Below are 22013 nucleotides of genomic sequence, written 5' to 3' on the forward strand. Positions count from 1 at the left end.
AAGGAGGGGGCTTTGTAGAAAACGAAGCGTTTGAGAGAGGCGGGGCATATAGGACCTACAATAATGTACAGTATTTGAAAAATAATGTGTTTTTTGAACATTAAAGCATGTCAACATATTCTGTTACACCAAATACACAAAATAATGATCTTTAAATAAGCATCATATGACCCCTTTAAGACCTTAATTCATCTTCGGAACACAAATTGACATATTTTTGAAGAAATCCGAGAGCTGTCAGACCCTGCATAGACGTTGTGGTACTCTTGTGAACGCATGTCGAAGACCAACTCGGAAGAGAAGAAATTGTTGAATAAAGTTATTTTTGTTTTCTTTGCGCACAAAAAGTATTCGCATGGCTTCATAAAATTACGTTTGAACCGCTGATGTCACATGGACTATTTTAACAATATCCTTAATACCTTTCTGGGCCTTAAACGTGGTAGTTCTGTTGCTGTCTATGCAGGGTCAGAAAACTCTCGGATTTCATCAAAAACAGCTTAATTTGTGTTCAGAAGATGAGCGAAGGTCGGGTTTGTAATTAATGACAGAATTTTCATTTCTGGGTGAACTATCCCTTTAACATCCGTTGCTATAGTGAATCTCTAATAATCATCGCAGGTACAGGTGGTTCAGAGTTTTCCTACTGTGTTGCATGCTGAGAACTGCTCTGTTACATAACGTTCTTTTTCCTCTGTAACCAAAGGGAGCCGACCAATCGACATCAAGCTCCCCCCGCCCCCATATTTTTTTTCTCCAGCCCTTGCCACACTGTGTTTGAGGCTAAGCCATAAAAGTGTCAGGGATCCCAGAAATACGGCCAAATTAGCCGGACACACAGTTGTCTCGTGAGTGGACGTCGTAAAATTCCAGAGAAATGGGCGTTTCGCATTCTTCACGCGGACAGCAGGAATCCTCCATTGGGAGCCTGGGAATTTTTTCTTTCTCTGAATAGGCACATTGTGGAAGAGCGCAGATCGTAACATGTCATTTCTCTGTTTGCTCTCCGAAGGTCTGTGCAGTCATGTTTTCTCGAAGCAGCTCCACACCGGACACAACAATGCAGCAGGAAACTCTATAGAAAGGGGCCTTGACATGTTTCCTTCATCTAGCTACGAGGCCCGAGCCGCATACAGTCAGCAGAGCTTTGTTAGCATTGAAGGGGTGGCCCTAAGGGGGGAAATAAATCCCAGCCTGCTTTCACTTTCTGTGAGTGAAGGGGATCCATGTCTCTCTTTTTTTTTTTTTTTGATAAGTGCCCAACGCTACAGTAGATTCCTCTTTCCCACCCCCATCCCGCTCACTTCACTCCTCCCCCTCTCCCCTCACTACTCTCTCTGCAGTGGAAATGAACTCCGTACTATAGATATAAGGGTTAAGATGAGGTTTACAGCAAATTTCCAGCGCTGCTTGCAAGACAGCCTCCTGGACAGCCACCAACATTCTGCAAGTCCTCTCTAGCCAACCAGAATTCCTGTTGGGAACCACCTGACCCTGAATTCCCAGACAAAGAAATGTTCATGCTTTCTGTTTTTTTTTTTCTTTTCTTTTTTCTTTCTTTTTTTTTTTTTTACAGATTTTAGACTAAAATATTTTTGCGCAGCTTGAAGTGAACAAATAAAGAGAAGGCTTTAAAAAACTTTAACATTAAGGCACTTAGACTAAGACTCATTTAGCATGCCTGACTGAGTCTTTAATGGACCCAGAACAATCGCAAACTAAATGCATCCTCTATTCTTTGGACTTGGGAGGCTAAAAAGTGAACAGCCTTTGTTCGGTCTCTCACAAATTCACATCAAAATAAATGCGATTGTCACACAGTGGTGATAGCCATTCAACCCCTGCCTGTTGGAATTTCAGTGTGCACTGCTGTGCTGCCGGCATTTGAATTAAATCCACTGTTTCCTCGTATTGTTCAAAAAAGTTTAAGGGAACAGTATTTATTAAACATTGTTTGTTTGGAAACCGTTCATAATGTTTTTATGCGCTGCAGACTGACTGTCCGTCAGCTGTGTTCAACAAGTTTGGCTTTTTACAGTGTGAACCCGGGAAGCGCGTGTGATTAGTGCACTGCCAGCGCTCGCTCGTACTCTGAGTCAAGGCTGCACAGACTGAAGCAGGCAGACTTTTGCACTTCAGCTTTTGAAGATTCATTCGCAATTTAAGGAAATAACAGATTTTAGACTAAAATATTTTTGCGCAGCTTGAAGTGAACAAATAAAGAGAAGGCTTTAAAAAACTTTAACATTAAGGCACTTAGACTAAGACTCATTTAGCATGCCTGACCTCTGCTGCACTACTAATTACTGAGTCTTTAATGGACCCTGCACAATCACAAACGAAATGCATCCTCTATTCTCTGGACTCGGGCGGCTAAAAAGTGAACAGCCTTTGTTCGGTCTCTCACAATGTCACATCAAAATAAATGCGATTGTAACACAGTGGTGATAGCCATTCAACCCCTGCCTGTTGGAATTTCAGTGTGCACTGCTGTGCTGCCGGCATTTGAATTAAATCCACTGTTTCCTCGTATTGTTCAAAAAAGTTTAAGGGAACAGTATTTATTAAACATTGTTTGTTTGGAAACCGTTCATAATGTTTTTATGCGCTGCAGACTGACTGTCCGTCAGCTGTGTTCAACAAGTTTGGCTTTTTACAGTTAAAATAAATAAATGAATAGAAATATAGAATTTTATTAAATTAAAAATAATATTAATATATTGTTTTATAACTTTGTATAATTGCTATGGTATAATAGCTCACCCCAAAATGAAAATCTGCTGAAAATGTACTCACCCTCAAGCCATCCGAGATGTAAATGAGTTTGTTTCTTCATCGGAACAGATTTGGAGAAATTTAGCATTACATCACTTGCTCACCAATGAATCCTCTGCAGTGAATGGGTGCCGTCAGAATGAGAGTCCAAACAGCTGATAAAAACATCACAATAACATCAGTTAACATCTTATGAAGTGAAAAGCTACATGTTTGTAGTAAACAATTCCATCATAAAGGCTTGTTTAACTTCAAAACATTGCTTCTGGCTAAAACACAAGTATGTAAATGTAATCCATAATAACGCTTCCTTCGGTGAAAATGTTTTTTGTTTTTTTTCTGAATCAGGAGAGAAATATGCACAGATCACACACTGTTTACAAGTGAAAACAGTCCATAACAGTTATGTAAACTAATATGTGAGTGGATTTTGATGTGAAAGGACATCAGGGGATGGACTTTTTGACTGGAGGAAGCATTATTGTGGATTATGGACTGGTATTTTGGCCAGAAGCGACAGTTAAAATTTTTTTTGTGTGAAGCTTTTCACTTCACAAGTTGTTCATTGATGGACTGGAGTCATGTGGATTACTTGTGGATTATTATGAGGGTTTTGTTAGCTGTTTGAATAAGAACAGCTTCATTCTGACGGCACCCATTCACTGCAGAGGATCCATTGGTAATCAAATGTAATGCTAAATTTCTCCAAATCGGTTGTAATGAGATAAACTTGGATAGCCTGAGGGTGAGTAAATTTTAAGAAAATTTTCATTTTGGGGAGAACTATTCCTTTTTTAAATAAATACATTTATACTTACAGGCCTATATTATCATTTTTTGCTAACATTTTTATAATTTATAAATTTTTATAATTTATTTTTTATAATTGTATTTTATAATTTATTGAAATATTAATATTAAGCAATATTTATTATGTTTCTTTCTTCCCTAAAAAGCTATGTTGTATAGCATGCGCCGTGTCATAATACTGATTTGTTCGTAATTTTCAACCCAAACTAATGCTTCCAAGGCTATCATTCTATCATTAATGTTAGCTTGTTGGCATATTTAAATGATCACAATTAGCAACTACAATCCTCAGTTTATCACAGAAGCCAAATATTGAAATTTGTCAGGCATAAAAGTGTGACAAAACAAATGTATGACATAGTAACAATGTGGCATTGGTCTGAGTGCAAATTAAACTTCCATTAGCTGGCCCGAAAGTCTCTTACATTAGCCTCAGGCTGTCCTTATGATCATAAATCATGAAAGTATATTGTTTTTTTTAGTAATGCTGTTTTTTCATCCCTATGTCATATGAACACACATTCAAAGGCCTAACATACAAAATAATAGGCCTACAGGCATCCATGTGCAGTAGCTGATCATGGAATTGAATCGAATCGTCATGGTATATAAAAAATTACAATAAGGTTGGAAAAAAGAATTTGCCAGAGGAGCTTTTCTTGGAAAAGAGGCTTGGTTGATCATTGTAATGTGGAGAGCAGCTTAAGGCCATGGGTGTTTCCTTTCAGATATAGGTAGCGCTCCTAAAGGCTGTGCTGTCCTATAATACAGCACACCAGCTTTAACATAGAGCTTAAAAAACATTCTCTCACATGGTTACCCTTCTTACCTTTCAGTATTGGATTTATGTGTACTGTGTATAAGAGCTTTAACTGAAGAGGTTAGTTTATCACTTAGTTCTGTAAGCTTCTGTATTATTCTATGTGGAAATTTTTGGCTTAATTGAAAGTACTGCATTATAGATCCCATTACAGTACATCCACATTTTTAGTCCCATAGTGACTTAGTGGCTAAGTTTTCTTAGTACTTATGCTGAGATTTACATTTCATTACTTCAGTGGCTGGAGAATATTCTTTGTTAGTTAGAAATGTAAGACTAGTACTAGTTTCAGAAACATTTTCTCTAAATACATCTCAAGATCTGTGTTTTTAGTATTTTAAATTTGCTTTTTATCTTTTGGACAGCCATGCAGCAAACTAGGTCAATAAATGGGTAACTTTCAACTTTTCATGCTTTTTAATAATCTTTATCTTTATAAATGCATTTATTCAGTAAATATTTATTAAGCATTTATTCAAATTGATTCCAACAGTACAGCTTGCTGTACTTGTTGCTGTTTGTTGTTGTATTTTTTTCTTTGGACTTTTATAAATACACTGGTTATCTGGTTATTTTAAGCTCTCTGTTGTGGATGACACTGCTTATATATCTTCTTATTCCTGAGCTGAGCCTTGTGTTTGTGGCTGACAAAGACTGTAAAGTACTGTACTCCTGAAACCCTCCCCCTTTCCTTCCTTCTCGTCTCCCCCTCCCTCAATTTCAAGAGCCAGACTTGCTACAGTGAGGCCCCCGAAGAGGGGCATTTACAGCTGGGGGAAAAAAAAAACATGTCCAGAAGCAAATCTCCACTTATAGCCGCAGTGCTTTCCTCTCCTCCACTAGTTTTTGGGGAGTCAGTTTTCTATTGATTTCTTCATTTTTATGTAGAAATAACCCTTTCCTCCTTCATGAGTCGACATTCTTCTCTCCCTGTCACTGTACAATTTGATACACAATAGTTGCCTGCAGTATTGGCTGCCTCTGTCATTATTTATGATTGGTTTTGACAATCCTGTAGTATCTATGATAGCTTTGACAACTTAAGGAGGTTTTTCAAGCTAGTCAGAAGTTATGTGTGGGTTTTATATCAAAAGCAGGCATTTTTACTCTTCATCAATCACATAGGGTGAGTTCGGCTTGTTGTGTGGAATGTAAATTGTGTACATTTAGAGCGAACAGAGCCACAAGCATGTGAGTTGGAATCAGTCATGGGTAGCTCAAGATAATATTTTCTTTAGATAAGGGTTTCAGATTTGAATTATATTCTGATTTAATCCTGTTTATATGCTTGGCTTGAAATGATTGGACTAAGATTACATTAATGATAACTCAAGCCACTGGTGTATGACAGAAAATCTTATATATGGTATGAGTAATTGTACATTTTGGTGACAGCGGACATCATAATGTAGTTATTTTTTATAGAAATTCAACAAAAAATGCTTTATATATTGAATAACAGTGATGTGATGTCTAGTATTAAATGTAGTGATTTAAAGTCAGTGTAAAGAGAATTCTGATAATTGTTTCTAAACACATTATAAATGTTAGAAATGTATTGCAGAAACACATTACAAAGACTCTGAAGTATGTAGTACTGAATTGTGGAGTTAAACTGTGAAACAGTTTTTCACCAATTCTGTGTTCAGGATTTTTTGGGCGGGGCTAAAACGGTGGCTCGATGACGCAATGGAAACACTATCACCGCCCCTAACACTATAATAACTACTGCGTATTAGCGTCAGAAGAAAAAAAAAATACCATGCTGTTGCAGACCGAGTGGGATGAGGTTGATTCTCGGGTAGCCGGTCAATGTCCTCTAAATTGGATTCTGGCTCTGGAGGCTCAAACATGTATGGATGTATAAATCCAATTAAGCTACTAGAGGTAACATCAGTAGCATCCATTCAGGTTGTAGCGGTATTTGACAGTTGAGAGAGACGGCCGCTTTCCCGTGAGTGGGCATGGTTTCAGTGCCGACAGCGGACACGCCCCCAGCGTTTGAGAGCAGAGAGTCCTGCTTATTTTTCCAAGATTTTTATAACTTATTTTATTTACTTGGCGGTTTTTTTTAACATTCAAATTTGGCTGGGTGGTTAATAACACATTTTTCTGTTGTGTGACAAACTCAGAACACATATTTTAATATCGCTTTACACGAACTTTAAATACTTTTGTTGTGAAAAAAATCATAACAAGTGAATGAAAACAGTGTAAAACTATTTCCTACATAAATATATCTGATATGGTATAAACGGTGTAGCAATGTCTCAGTGTTACTACCATTGCATTGTATGTAACAGTGGGTCTCAACTTTTGTGACTCCCCCATTGTCAAATTCAATATTCAAAGGAGTCTCTGCGCAGGCTGTGATAATTCCTCTTGTAAATTCCACTGAAATGAAGACAAAAATACATGCAAATAATTAATAGTACTTAATGATTTTAAACTTTAGAACATTGTTTCTTTAAATGAAACAAAAAATAAATATTTTACAAAGGAAAAAAAATTGGATGCTGAATTTGTTACAGATATTTTTTGTAACTTTGTAAAAAAAAAAAAAAAAACACTTTGGTCAGACAAAGTTTTACTTTTTAAAAGCTGTTTGGTTGCTACTACTTTATTGTGAAAATTAGAAACTTTAAAATCTAATGAATATCTAGTTAAGTACAATATGGAGTCCCCCAAGGCTCTGTATTATGTCCTCTGTAGTTTTCCTGGTCCCAGAATGTTTAGATGTCTCCCTATTTAACACACTAATGAGCTGATGAGTTGAATCAGGTATTTTTATTAATAAGGCAAATAAAACATTCTAGTGGAAACATCAGGAAACTTGGAATTAGCTTTCGTTGTTATGTTAATGATGCAGCTTTATATTTCCTCTATACCACATACCCCAGTTTTCCAAGTTGAATTAAGCACATTGAAGAGGTGGTACAGTTGACAGCCATTTCCTTCTGTTAAATTCTGACAAACAGCTTATATTCATTGAAATATTGCTGCTCAAATGCAATTTGTGCCTAGATAAATGAATTGTTGTATCATCTTATACACTTAAGGACCTGAGTGTTACACTTGATTGCAATTTGTCCTTTGAAAACCACATTTCCAGAGTTTTTAGAACAGTATTCTTCAACCTGAGAAATATTGCTAAGTTACAAAACATGCTTTGCTTGTTGGTTTTGAAATGACATGGATTACAAAAGACACTATACATATTTAAAAATTAGACATTATGCAGCTCCCTTAGAAGTTTATTTAGGCTCAGTTGAGAACTACTGGTATATACCATCACACCGCCTAGTACTGCAGAGATAAATAGATGCACATATGCACAAAACCACTTGCATACACTTAAATACTCTTTCCACAGTCAACCTTCTGTCAAAGACAAACAGCCTGGCACATATGGCCCAGCTCATCGAAGCAGCCAGTGAAGCTATACAGATATTTATAAACTACAGTGGGGCTTCTTGATTTGAGGTCACATGTTTCTACTCCACACTCATCCTGTCTATTCATGCACACTCATGAGCTCTTGGCTCCAGAGCTTCTCTCCCCCCTTTGCTGGCTTATATGAATGTATAGCCACTATAATGGAGGGAGTGAGCTAAAGAGAGACATAAGGAGAGCTTTCTGGGGATGGATCCAACCGTTTTCTCCGTACACAGACACACACACACACACACACTGGCGACTCTGCCAGGTTCACGTGTGTGTGAGTGAAATTGGAGACGGAGATGGACCCCAGCAGCAGAGAAAGTACAGCTGTGAAAGAGATTCACGTGCGAGTGAGCGAGAACGAGTGGACGAGAGAGGTGCAGCTGTTAGGGATTTGCTGTGAGCTGCTTAAGTCATGGCTTGGCTCGTGTCCTCTGTTTTTGACCTAATAGCTTAGAGTCAGGTTGGACAAACTCGCTGAACTCTCCAGCGCGCATCTATTTCAGCCACGGGGGGAGCTTTCATTGTTACGAAGTGATGGCACACAGCTTTCAACGCAATGAAAAGGGGACTGTTTTCACAGGTTTCTGCCACTTATCACACCCAAAGGGGCGGCACTTGTGCTTTATCAAAGGATGGGGATATTTGTGTTGGCACGTGGGATTAAAGTGCTATAAACAAACCGAGTAGTCACCATTACTCAAGCGCTGAACTGTGCTATTCTCAGGAAAGCCACTGCTGTTCCATGTGCTTTACCTCCTCCTCTTCCTGTCCCGCTGTTCCCTACGTTGCAGGCAGAGAAGAAGGCAAAACTGGTGTCTGTGATGAACTCAATGGAGGACCATGGCGAGGTACAGTCGGAGCCTCAAAAAGACAGCTCCATAATCACCGTCCCAGTACTCTTTCCTCCACCGACGCCACCAACACAGCAGCAACCGCCACAGCCTCAAGCTCAACCTCAGACCAACCTCAAACCCCAGCCTTCTCCCCAGCAACAACCTCCACCATTCCAACAGCAACAGCAGCCTACGGACCCAGCCTCTCCAACTGTTGCCACCACCCCAGAGCCCGTGTCTATAGGGGACGGAGACAAGACCTCACCCAAGTCCACTGACACAGAGTCGGAGTACGAAGTACGAGTAACTTCCTCATGATCTTGGTGACTTGGGGTTGATAATTTAGAAATATTGTGTACTTACATTCTGTAGTTTGGGTGGTTGGTTCTGCAGTTGTGGCTTATTTGGTTAGCCGGATAAGTTTTGGGATAAATGTGGGATTTTCCTTTTTCAAATTTACTTTTGTTATCAAAGTAAAATTTCCAACACTTGACACCTGCTTGCTGATAGGATAATTATTCTCAGAGAAATCCCAGGATTATGCAATGTTATCTTGTAAGTTATCTGGCTAACCAGATTCGAAATCCAGGTTTAAACAGTGGGGCCTGTCTTCTGCTTGAGGGTTTGTTTCATATGAAATCTGGGAGTAATTTGAAACTATACTAAAACTAATGTCGTACAGCTCTTTGCCTTAAAGGGATAGTTCACCCAAAAATGAAAATTCTCTTATTAATTACTCACCCTTGTTCCAAACCCGTAAGACCTTCGTTCATCTTCGGAACACAAATTAAGATATTTTTGATGACATCCGAGAGCTTTCTGACCCTGCATAGACAGCAAGGGAACTGACACGTTCAAGGCCCAAAAAGGTAAGGACATTGTTAAAATAGTCCATGTGACATCAGTGGTTCAACCGTAATGTTATGAAGCTACGAGAATACTTTTTGTTTGCAAAGAAAACAAAAATAACAACTTTATTCAACAATTTCTTATCTTCCATGTCAGACTTCGATGCGCGTTCATGAGAGTACCACGACACATGCGTGTGCATTCCTCTGCTTGCAAACAAGGTGCAGCGCATCAGGATTCTACATTCTACAGGATTCTACAACGCCGGCTCCTGTGTCAGCAACACTACATGTATGCGTCGTGGTACTCTCGTGAACACGCGTCAAAGACTGACTGGGATAAGAAGAAATTGTTGAATAAAGCTGTTATTTTTGTTTTCTTTGCACACAAAAAGTATTCTCGTAGCTTCATAAAATTAAGGTTGAACCACTGATGTCACATGGACTATTTTAACAATGTCCTTAATACCTTTCTGGGCCTTGAACATGTCAGTTCCCTTGCTGTCTATGCAGGGTCAGAAAGCTCTCGGATTTCATCAAAAATATCTTAATTTGTGTTCCGAAATGAACGAAGGTCTTACGGCTTTGGAACGACATGAGGGTGAGTAATTAATGACAGAATTAAAATTTTTGGGTAAACTATACCTTTAAGGTGCGGTCATTAGTGAAGCTTCTGTAAAATTATGTGGGCAAAATAGGTCCACTGTCTATTGTCAGTAGTATAGGGATGAAGCACAGCTCACATAGAAGACACTTTCAAACCAAGTAGCTTGCTGTTGGTCATCTCGGCGAATCTATGTGACCAACTCGAAACCACTGCGAAATTTGTGTAGGAAAACCTTCAATTTATAGCAATCGCCACAGAGTTACCATACAGGCTGAAAGTCAAGACAGTAAAAAGAATTAAAGATAATTAAAAAAACAGGTTATTTTTTGTATTTATGTAAAGTGATTGAAATCAAAAGTTGTCCTTCGTTTGTGTTTGTATATTGCAGGATGGCCGAGGTTTCAGCATTGGTGAGCTTGTGTGGGGAAAGTTACGAGGATTCTCCTGGTGGCCCGGCCGAATTGTATCCTGGTTAATGACTGGACGCAGCCGGGCGGCTGAGGGCACTAGATGGGTCATGTGGTTCGGTGACGGCAAGTTTTCTGTGGTGAGTTTGTATTCACTCTTACAGCACATGGTGTAAAACAAGTTAAATCTTAAATTAATGACTTTAATTTTCAGGAAACAATGCAATTTAAAGGGATAGTTCAACCAAACATGAAAATTATGTCATCATTCACTTACCTTCAAGTTGTTCCAAACCTGTATGAGTTTCCTTCCGCTGTTCAACACAAAGGAAGATATTTTAAAGAATGTTGGTAGCCAAACAGTTGCTGGTAGCTATTACATTCCATAGTAGGAAAAAAATTATTTGGAAGTCAATGGCTACAAGCAGCTATTTGATAGAAAATATCTTCTTTTGTATTCAGCAGAAGAAAAATTCATACAGGTTTGAAACAACATAAGGGTGAGTAAATAATGACAAAATTTTCATTTTTGGGTGAACTATCCCTTAAAGGGGGTGAGAGAATTTGTTGACAGTAAGGGACAAGTCATAATTTTCTCTGGTACTCAACATCATGCTACCATTGTTGTCGATAGAGGTTGTATTGTAACCTGGAACATCCCTCTAAATGTTTTGTTTCATTTTTTTCCCGGTAGGTCTGTGTTGAGAAACTGTTGCCTTTAAGTTCCTTCCACAACGCCTTTCACCAGCCAACCTACAATAAACAACCAATGTACAAGAAAGCCATCTTTGAAGTGCTACAGGTAGGAATTTGTTTGTGGTACAAATCGAGGATTGAACAAATCAGATCTTCTCTAGTTTATTTTGTTATATTCCAAGCAAAAATCTCTCTAAAGAAAATGTTTGAATGGCGTGCTTTGCAGGTAGCCAGCACTAGAGCAGGCAAAACCTTCCTCACATGCCCGGAGAGTGATGACACTGACACTTCTAAGTCAGTAGACATGCAAAACAAACAGATGATTGAATGGGCCATGACGGGATTTCAACCCACAGGACCTAAAGGTCTAGAGCCGCCTGAAGGTAAGACTGCTGTTGTTTCATATTGATATCTGCTTGCTTGGCTAAGGAAAATGTCAAGCTTGTTGAAAGGGATAGTTCACCCAGAAATTAATATTCTGTCATTTACTCAATTTCATGTGTTGCTATTTTTTTAGTAGAACACAAATAGAGACTTTTGCTTCTTTTTCAGTGGAACACAAACTTATGGGGTTTTCATGCAACTCTGTTAGAACGACAGTCTATAATGACTTAATTGTTAAAGGGTTAGTTCACCCAGAAATGAAAATTCTGTGATTAATTACTCTTTCATTAATTACCCTCATGTTGTTCCAAGGTAGTAAGGACATCGTTAAAATAGTCCATGTGACATCAACGTTTCAAGCTTAATGTTATGAAACTACGTCAGAATGCCGGCTCCTGCATCAGCAGCACCACACGCATGCATGGTACTCTTGTGAATGTGTGTCGAAGATTGACATGGAAGAGAAGAAATGTTGAATAAAGTTATTCTTTTATTTTATTTTGCACACAAAATGTATTCTAATTAAGGATGAACCACTGATGTCACATGGACTATTTTTAACGATGTCCTTAAAGGGGTCATATGATGCTGCTAAAAAGAACATTATTTTGTGTATTTGGTGTAATGAAATGTGTTTATGCGGTTTAAAGTAAAAAAAACACATTATTTTCCATTATTGTTTCTCCTCTATGCCCCGCCTTTTTGAAACGCGTCGATTTTTACAAAACGGCGTTATGCAAATCTTCCCACATTGTGACGTAGGTATGTGGGGGCGTGTTAGAACGAGCCGTTTTAGGTAGGTGTGGCTGACTCTGAACTTTTATAAAGAATATCTCTTTGGATTTGAGACTTTAGTCTTTGCAACTTTACAGATCTTCTTTATGCACCAAGAGCTTGTAACACTCCAAAGAGAAAGGAAAAATTGAAATCGCATCATATGACCCCTTTAATACCTTTCTGGGCCTTGAACGTAGTAGTACAGTTGCTAACTATGGAGGGTTAGAAAGCTGTCGGATTTCATAAAAATATCTTAATTTGTGTTCCCGAGATGAACAAAGGTCTTACGTGTTTGGAACAACAAGAGGGTGAGTAATTAATGACAAAATTTTCATTTTTGGGTGAACTATCCCTTTAAGCTCCAAAAATCACAAAAAACAAAACAAAACAAACACAAAAAGCATCATAAAAGTGGTCCATATGATTCATGTGATGCATCTTCTGAATTCATTAATATATCTTTGCGTGAGAATCAGAATAAAATTGAATCCATTATAACTTCCCCTCTAGTGAGCTGTTAACTTAAAAACCACTGTGACCGAATCACTGATTCAGGCGAGTTGAACTTGAGAACTGGATCAGTGAATGAATTGTTCATTTTAGTTCAAGTTCTCCTCCATGAACCAGTTGATAGGGTTCACAAATTGAGCTGATTTGTGACCCTGGACCACAAAACCAGTCATAAGGGTAAATTTTTCAAAATGGAGATTTATACAGCATCTGAAAGCTGAATAATTTTTTGGCTATTGCTACAAATATACCCAAGCGACTTAAAGGCACAATATGTAATTTTCGCCGCTAGAGGGCGCATATTCAAAATAAACAAATAGACAAAGGCGTAGTTTGATGACGCCGTGGCTGAGTGTGGAATCATGGGAGTTGTCGTCTTCATCCCCACAGCCGACGCAATCCGACGGGACTCGGGCAGAAATCATGTTCATGGATGAGCTAATGATTTATTAACGTAGTAGAATGAAGCAGGGTGAGGCTGAAAGCCGTCGACGCAAAACGAGGCCGCTTGAACGAGTGTGACACACGGCTCGAAAGCAGCAGAGCTTTTATTATGCCACAGTCGACCGCTTCCGCTCCTTCCGGTCGTGTGTATGTGGGGTAAAGCAGCGCTGTTTTATCATACTAGATACATTTGAAAGTTCTGTTATAATGCTACTCTGTGCGGTCGTCACCGGTCTATTAAAACGCACAACATATTAAAGCGTCTTTGGTGTTTCCATGTTTTCTACAAAACAAAACCGGAAATCAAAGGTGTATGACATCATTGGCAGGCGACGAAACATTTGGGATAATGTAAGTCAGCAAAATATATAACACTGTTCTAGTGGTTTTTGGATATTTTAATAAAAAAATCTTACATATTGTGCCTTTAAGACTGGTTTTGTGGTCCAGGGTCACATTTGTTCACAACTCCATGACTCAATTGTATGGGTTGCACCAATTCTTGTGTCGACAGCTCATTGGAGGGCAAGGTTTCAGTGATTCAGTTGTTAATGAATTACATTTCTGTCTGGTTTTCCCACAAAGCCCATGTGGCTCAAGACGATTTGGAATATAGCAAACAAGTCATAAGGACCATGTTAATTATCCTTTTCTTTTAATGAACTGTCATTGTATGGAAAAGATATGCATGCAGATTCTTAAAAATTTCACGTTTTGTTAATCACTTTTCATTTTTGGGTAATTTCTTTCTGTTATTTCCAAGTTTATCCATGCTAGTGAGTTCATGCTGACTTTAAGGTAAAGGTTTAAATTCAGTTGTTTGTTGTTGTTAACCAGAAATGTGCAAACCGGTGAGATTTCTGATGGACAGTTCCTCGGTTCAGAGATTTTGGAGAATTTTGTCTTTTAAGATCTCTTGTAGATGCTTACTAGATGTTGATCCATTAAGCTTGTACACATGCCAGCCTGCCAGGAATTAAGCTCTGTTACTGGTTAAATCAAAACGATCCTGACTGCCGGACGTTTACATAGACACACCACATTATCCATTAACCAATAGCTATACGTACCATTTTGCCTTTTTTAGAGGAACGTAACCCCTACAAGGAAGTATATCCAGAGATGTGGGTGGAGCCAGAGGCGGCGGCCTACACGCCCCCACCAGCAAAAAAGCCCCGCAAGAGCACAGCCACAGAGAAACCCAAGGTCAAAGACATCATCGACGAGCGGACTCGAGGTGAGCGGATACTCTCACTGAACCAGGTCAGCGAGTTCAAAGAGTTCTCGCTCGTAAACACACACCCGCACATGCTAAATCAGGATTAGCGCTCTCATCTACTCAGCCGGCAGAGTAAACACAAGAGGGTGTGTCTGGAACTATGACAGGGGTCTCGTCTAATCCTACAAGTTTAAAGAGATGTGTTTTGTATTGAATTGTAGCACATGTTCAAACATAGCTTTAAAATGGCACTTTCACCTACGTGTTGTTCAGTTGTTGTTGTTATAATACATGCTAAAGATTTCAAAATTACTTCCCATGTTTTAGGGCAGGAAAACCTAACAGTAGTAATAAAGAGACGAGCTGTTAAATCAGCAGGGAGCTTTATTAAACACTCAAACAGAGGAAAACTGGAGCAGTCTTGCACCATCTCCTTTGTGGGTTACATGTAGAGCCAAGAGTTTCACTTCACTTGCAACAGTTTTGGTAGTTACAAATGGCTTTATATTTCACCTTAGTTATAACACCTGCTTAATATTTAATGAAAACAATTAAAAAGTGGTGCAATAAAAATCTCATTAAAAATATTTAAATTATAGTATACATAATATAACAGGCACTACCGTTCAATAGTTTGTACTGTTCAAAAAGAGTAATATTGTGAAATACTGTTACAATTTAAATGAGCTGTTTTCTATTTAAATATATTTTAAAATGTAATTTATTTCTGTGATTGTAAAGCTGAATTGAAGAAACATCAGTTGTGCTGCTTAATGTTTTTGTGGAAACCGTGATACGTTTTTTTTTTTTTCCAGGATTCTTTGATAAATAGAAAGTTCAAAAGAAGAACATTTTTTTAAATATAATTTTTTTGTAAGATTATAAATGTCTTTACTGTCACTTTTAAAAGTATTAATTTCTTTAAAAAAAAATTTGAAATCTGTAAACGGTAGTGTATTCTTTTTTTAACTACAGCACTGTTGCTGCTTTGGTACAATGTGTATTGCAAAAGGCATTATGCAAACTGAAATTGAAAATTTAGATACATTTATTTGAATTTAATGTTTCACTATACCACTGCAAAACATCCAAAAAAAATGACAAAGAAGCAAATCTAATAACTGCTGTTTTGGTGACACTTTTGAACTAATGTCAACTAGTATGATGAACTAGTATGTACAATTGTCAATGTGGCAACTGGAATAATTGACTCCAAACCTTGCATTAATTTTTAATCCAGTTCAGCACTGAAGATTTTCAATTATTCAGCTGTCCATCATCAATTATTTCTGACATGTAATATATTTAATATGTAGTACCACTACAATTAGCAGCATTATATCAGTTAATAAAAATTATGGCATGCTATTCTATGGCAGTGTTTTGACTATTAAATAATTTAATTGTCGAGGTGATGTAAATGCAAACCACTGAAATTTCCATTCAACAAGATGTCAAGTTGAATTAGGCCAAATGTGTGAAACACTGGGAGGTTTTCCAGTTTTGAAATGTAACATTTATAAATGTTGTTTTTCAGAGAGGCTTGTATACGAAGTTCGTCAGAAATGTAGAAACATTGAAGGTATGCATTACACATACAGATTGAGATGTGTTTTATAACGGGCTGTCTGTCAGTGTTAGAGCCTCTGCTAAAATCTCTCTCTCACTTTGAACACTTCCAGACATCTGCATCTCCTGTGGCAGCCTTAATGTTTCCCTGGAGCACCCACTCTTCATTGGAGGAATGTGCCAAAGCTGTAAGGTAAAAGCCAGGAAATTCCTGCTTCCTACTTCCTTGAGGGCTGCTTTGTTTGCCTGACTGTAATTTTATCATGTCCATTCGCATTATTGGCAGATTTTTTTTGTCTGTGACTTGAAAACAAATGTTACATACTGTATGCTGTACATGATCATTTGCATTGCAAAACATTCATTAAAAAAAGTACTGAGACAAATGGAGTCAATCAGAAAGATGTTGGCTGTAAGTTATGCTAAAGTTAGAGTATGATAATTGTAATGCCATCTTTAAATATATATTCTACATATCTTGCTCTCAAAGTTAATTCATGTAATTATATTGAAATAAATAGTTTTACTGGAACTAATTGCATTAAGTAGGGATGCTAAGTATATTGGAAGCATATCGAATATCAAGTGATATTTTTATTTATTTTTAAAATAATTTATCATATAGTGTATGCTTAATTGTGGACTTTCACTTTTTATTTATTTTTATTTCTCATACTGTACATTATAATGTTGTGATTACTAAAGCCGATTTTCCACTGAAACAATAATATTTAAAAAAATTATGCAAATATATGGTGGTTGAAATACAATGCTGCGTGAACTCAACCAATCAGCATGTTCAGCGCCCAAGTCCCGCCCCCGAAAGTTCCGGACCTTTGAAAAATTACTACCTCGCGAGCAGGGACTTTCTGAGGGGCACATTTTTACATGGAACTTTATTTAGATCCTGGTTCCTGCGGTGGAAACACACCGAGTACCGGCCCAAAGTCCCTAGTTCCTGGGGAAAGTTCCTGCAGTGGAAACGGGGCTTAAATTGACATTTGATGAAACAATTTATTTGTTTTATTTATTTAGTGAATAGTTTTTAATATCAACCATTTAACGTTTATCATTTTAATACTGGACAGAATTCTTATTGCTCCATCCATAGCATTTAATTATGAAATTAATAGTGCTGTCAAACGATTTATCGCATCCAAAATAAACGTTTTTGTTTACACGTGTGTGTATTGTGTATACTTATTATGTATATAGTGGGGAAAATAATTTTTTGATCCCCTACTGATTTTGTAAGTTTGCCCACTTACAAAGAAATGAAGGGTCTATAATTTGTATGGTAGGTTTATTTTAACGGATAGAGAGAATATCAAGCTAAAAAATCCAGGGAAAAAAACACTGTACAAAGGTTATAAATTGATTTGCATTTCAGTGAGTCAAATAAGTATTTGATCCCCAAGCAAAACTTGGTGGAGAAACTCTTGTTGGCAAGCACAGAGGTAAGACGTGTCTTGTAGTTGGTCACCAGGTTTGCACACATCTCAGGAGGGATTTTGTTCCACTCCTCTTTAAAGATTCTCTCTAAATCCTTAAGGTTTCTTGGCAACTCAAAGTTTCAGCTCACTCCACAGATTTTCTATAGAATTAAGGTCTGGGGACTGGCTAGGCCACTCCATGACCTTAATGTGCCACTCCTTTGTTGCCTTGGCGGTATTTTGGGTCATTGTCATGCTGGAAGACCCATCATCCATGACCCATCTTCAGTGTTCTGGCTGAGAGAAGGAAGTTCTCATCCAGAATGTTATGGTGCATGGTCCCGTCCATCGGTCCTTCAATGTGGTGAAGTCATCCTGTACCCATAGCAGAGAAACAGCCCCAAAGCATAATGTTTCCACCTCCATGCTTGACTGTAGGGATGGTGTTCTTGGGGTCATAGTCAGCATTTCTCTCCCTCCAAACACAGCAAGTCGAGTTGATGCCAAAGAGTTCAATTTTGTTCTCATGTGACAACAGCACTTTCTCCCAAGCCTTCTCTGAATCATTTAGATGTTCAGACGGGCCTGTACATGTGCCTTCTTGAGCTGGGGGACCTTGCAGGCACTGCATGATTTCAACTCATTGCAACGTAGTGTGTTACCAATGGTTTGCTTGGCGACTGTTGTCCCAACTGCCTTAAGATCATTAACAAGCTCCTCCTGTGTAGTTCGGGGCTGTTCCCTCACCTTTATCATGACCATCCTTTCCTCATAAGGCGAGATCTTGCATGGAGCACCAGACAGAGGGCGATTGATGGTTATTTTGTATTTCTTCCATTTCCGAATATTCACACCAACAGTTGTCTCCTTCTCAAAAAGCTTCTTGCTGATGGTCTTGTAGCCCATTCCAGCCTTGTGCAGGTCTACAATCTTGTCTCTGACGTCATTTGACAGCTCTTTGGTCTTGCCCATGGTGGTGGGAGAGGTTTGAATGGAAGATACACATTCTATGAACTGGTTTCTTTTATACTCATAACAAGATGACATTAGGAGTAATTTCTTAAAGTGACAGGACTAATCTGTGTTCCACTTGGCCACATAACCAATCTGTGGGAGCCAGAATTCTTGATGGTTGGTAGGGGATCAAATATTTATTTTACTTACTGAAATGCAAGTCAATTTATAACCTTTATATAACGTGTTTTTCTGGATTTTTTTGTTGATATTCTGTCTCTATCCGTTAAAATAAACCTACCATAAAAATTATAGACCCTTAATTTTTTTGTAAGTGGTCAAACTTACAAAATCAGCAGGGGATCAAATAATTATTTTCCCCACTGTATAAATACACACACATAAAGCATACATTTTGAAAATATTTACATGTATTTACATGTATATATTTATATTCATATAATTTATATCATATATAAATATATTTAATATATAAACGTTACATATTTTTCTTAAATATATACATGCATGTGTGTGTATTTATATGTACATAATAAACATACACAGTACACATGCATATATTATGTAAACAAAAACTTTTATTTTGGATACGTTTAATCACGATTAATCGTTTGACAGCACTAGAAATTAAATGAGATTAAATATTTTAATGGACTGACATTACCCTGCTTGCTAATATATTGTATATATTTATGTTTTAAAAAATGAAACACAATCAAATATAAATGCTAAACTACCACCAAACTTGCTCCTCTAATCTTGAATGCTTTTGTAATGGCAAGTGTTTTTCATTTGTCAACCACATATGCCCAGTATTCCTTGATACGAATGAATTAATATTTGAAGTGTTTGTCCTTTTATAGAACTGCTTCCTAGAATGTGCGTATCAATACGATGACGATGGCTACCAGTCCTATTGTACTATCTGCTGTGGAGGGAGAGAAGTGCTCATGTGCGGAAACAATAACTGTTGCAGGTGAGACAGACTGTCGGCAGTGAGCTATGATGTATTATTTCCATTTTCTACCTCAATCCTGCATTGATTCCTCCATTATATCTTTGTTCTCCTGCAGGTGTTTCTGTGTGGAGTGTGTGGATCTGTTGGTGGGGCCCGGCGCGGCGCAGTCAGCTATTAAAGAAGATCCGTGGAACTGCTATATGTGTGGGCCGAAGGCTCAATACGGCCTGCTGGAGCGCCGAGCGGATTGGCCTTGCAGACTGCAGCACTTCTTTGCCAACAATCACGACCAGGACTTTGTAAGTGGCACCTTAAAAAGCCCCACCTTAAAATTATCACTGACCAATCCTACCTTAGCAACTGTTACTCTCCATTATATTATCAGACAAGCTCTCCGGTTCACTGTGTTAAGCATTAGCCTTGAATCTACATAATTTTTAATCACATAATGTGCAACTGAATGATTCTTTAAAGACAAAAAAAAGTCATTTTCCAATGTCACACTTGATTCCAGCCTGTGTATGAATAATATACATTACCATTCAAAAGTTTTGGGTTAATAAAATGTATTGTATGTTTTTAAAAGAAGTCTCTTACGCTCACCAAAGCTGCATTTACTTAATCAAAAATACATGGAAAAACTGTAATATTGTGAAATATGATTACATTTTAAAATAACAGTTTTCTGTTTTAATATATTGTCAAATGTAATTTATTCCTCTAAAGGCAAAGCTGGATTTTCAGCATCATTACTCCAGACATCAGTGCCACATGATCCATCAGAAATCATTCTAAAATGTTGATTTGGTGTTCAAAAAACATTTATTATTATCAATGTTGAAAACAGTTGTTACTAGAAATCTTTTGTAACATTATAGATGTCTTCACTGTCACTTTTGATTCATTTAATGCATTATTGCTGAATAGAAGTATTAGTTTCCTAAAAAAAAAGAAAAATTGTACAGACCCCAAATTTTTGAACGGTACTGTACAATTAATTTTTACAGCTTCATAAGCACTTTAGTCTAAAATACACTGTTCAAATCTTCACTTCCTTCCTGTGGGACATTCTGAAGCTTGTCTCAGTGAACAACAGTCAGAATTCTCATGGAAAGTCTGGCAATATCAGGAAATGTTCAATTTGTAATTCCCAGGCCTGGAAAAGTCATGGAAATATGAAGTAAATATAGATTTTTATGTTCATATTCAGCTCTAGAAATGACAGTGGCAATAAATTACTCTTTGAGTGCAATCTCTATAAAAAGTTCTATCCAGTAATCAGGATTGACTGAAATGGAAAGTAATGGAAAAGTTGTGGAAACTTTTAACAGTAACCATAGGGTTAATAGAGATCATTTTGGAATCACATTGTGAAATCATTTTGAAGTGCCACAATATGTCTAAAGATTACCAACCCTAATAAATATGTATTTTGTTTTCTTATTTCCATTTCACAGCCATAAATACTGCATTGTTTGAACAGCTGTGAGCATTTTAATCAAAACTGGTGTGGTTTACAGTACAAATGTGAATGGTTTGAGAGTTTTATTATGTAATTATATGACTCCTAAACCATTTGCTTTCCAGACCATGTGAAAGAGCAGCTTGGCTGACGGCCAGCGTGCTGAAGAGCAGCCAGAGAGTGTTAAAGTCACTGTGCTTTGTGCATTGAGTACACTTCTTAACATCATAGAGTTTTAGCTTACACACTCCACTCTTTAAATGGATTACAGTACAGGTTAGCGAGCGTTTGCTATTGTTAGCGTTATTGAATACTAAGACGTTTAACAAAGACCACAGATAAGCAGCCACACTTAATCGCAAGAAAATGGTTAATGAAACTGGCCTGTGATACTACGTTTATTGTACAGGCGCTCAACAATAACCCCTTGTTACTGGACTGGTTTAACGTAAAGGCCTCTTTGTTAGTTACAGACAGTATGTACAGACAGGTGCTCTTTCATTACCAGAGCAGTGTGCTTTAAAGGCCTCTCTCTCTCTGTTCGTCTTGTCTATCTCTCGTCCACCCTCCTTTTTTTACTCCTCCTTTCTTTCAGGAACCACCAAGGCTCTACCCTTCGGTTTTGGCAGAGAACAGAAAAGCCATTCGCGTCCTGTCACTTTTTGATGGGATCGCAACAGGTTAGTGAAGAATGTCCGCCCTTCCTTTCATCCTCTCAGCAGAAAATAGTGCTGATCACGTTACACTCATCCTGGCTTTTAAAGTGCACTTAGCTTAACTGTTGTACTTGCTGCTCGTCGACACTGCTGTACCGCTCAGGTTCTAATGTGTGATTTTTACAGTGGGGATTAACTGCAATCGCAGTTTTGACCCTCTAGACCAGTGATGGGCAAACTTGGCCCTTCCAGGCCACTTTCCTGCAGAGATTTGATCCAACCCTGATAAACTCACCTGCCTGTAGCCTTCTAGTAGTCTTGAAGACAATGATTAGCTGGTTCAGGTGTGTTTGATTAGGGTTGGAGCTAAACTCTGAAGGAAAGTG

At 37.9% G+C, this 22013-nt stretch overlaps 1 protein-coding gene across 1 annotated transcript in view; it reads left to right on the forward strand.

Annotated features, from left to right (window-relative positions):
- Window positions 1-22013, forward strand: part of LOC107752744 (DNA (cytosine-5)-methyltransferase 3A-like) — a 64898-nt gene that overhangs the window by 30320 nt on the left and 12565 nt on the right. The window contains exons 7-16 of the mRNA XM_016568773.1: window positions 8641-8979; window positions 10526-10684; window positions 11239-11346; window positions 11467-11623; window positions 14443-14592; window positions 16112-16156; window positions 16257-16336; window positions 19415-19527; window positions 19625-19808; window positions 21567-21651. Of these exons, the coding sequence (XP_016424259.1) occupies window positions 8641-8979; window positions 10526-10684; window positions 11239-11346; window positions 11467-11623; window positions 14443-14592; window positions 16112-16156; window positions 16257-16336; window positions 19415-19527; window positions 19625-19808; window positions 21567-21651 (1420 nt within the window). The remainder of the gene's footprint in view (window positions 1-8640; window positions 8980-10525; window positions 10685-11238; window positions 11347-11466; window positions 11624-14442; window positions 14593-16111; window positions 16157-16256; window positions 16337-19414; window positions 19528-19624; window positions 19809-21566; window positions 21652-22013) is intronic.

This window comes from Sinocyclocheilus rhinocerous, unplaced genomic scaffold, assembly GCF_001515625.1.
Source record: "Sinocyclocheilus rhinocerous isolate Xijiao unplaced genomic scaffold, SAMN03320098_v1.1 scaffold61, whole genome shotgun sequence".
Lineage (NCBI taxonomy): Eukaryota > Metazoa > Chordata > Actinopteri > Cypriniformes > Cyprinidae > Sinocyclocheilus > Sinocyclocheilus rhinocerous.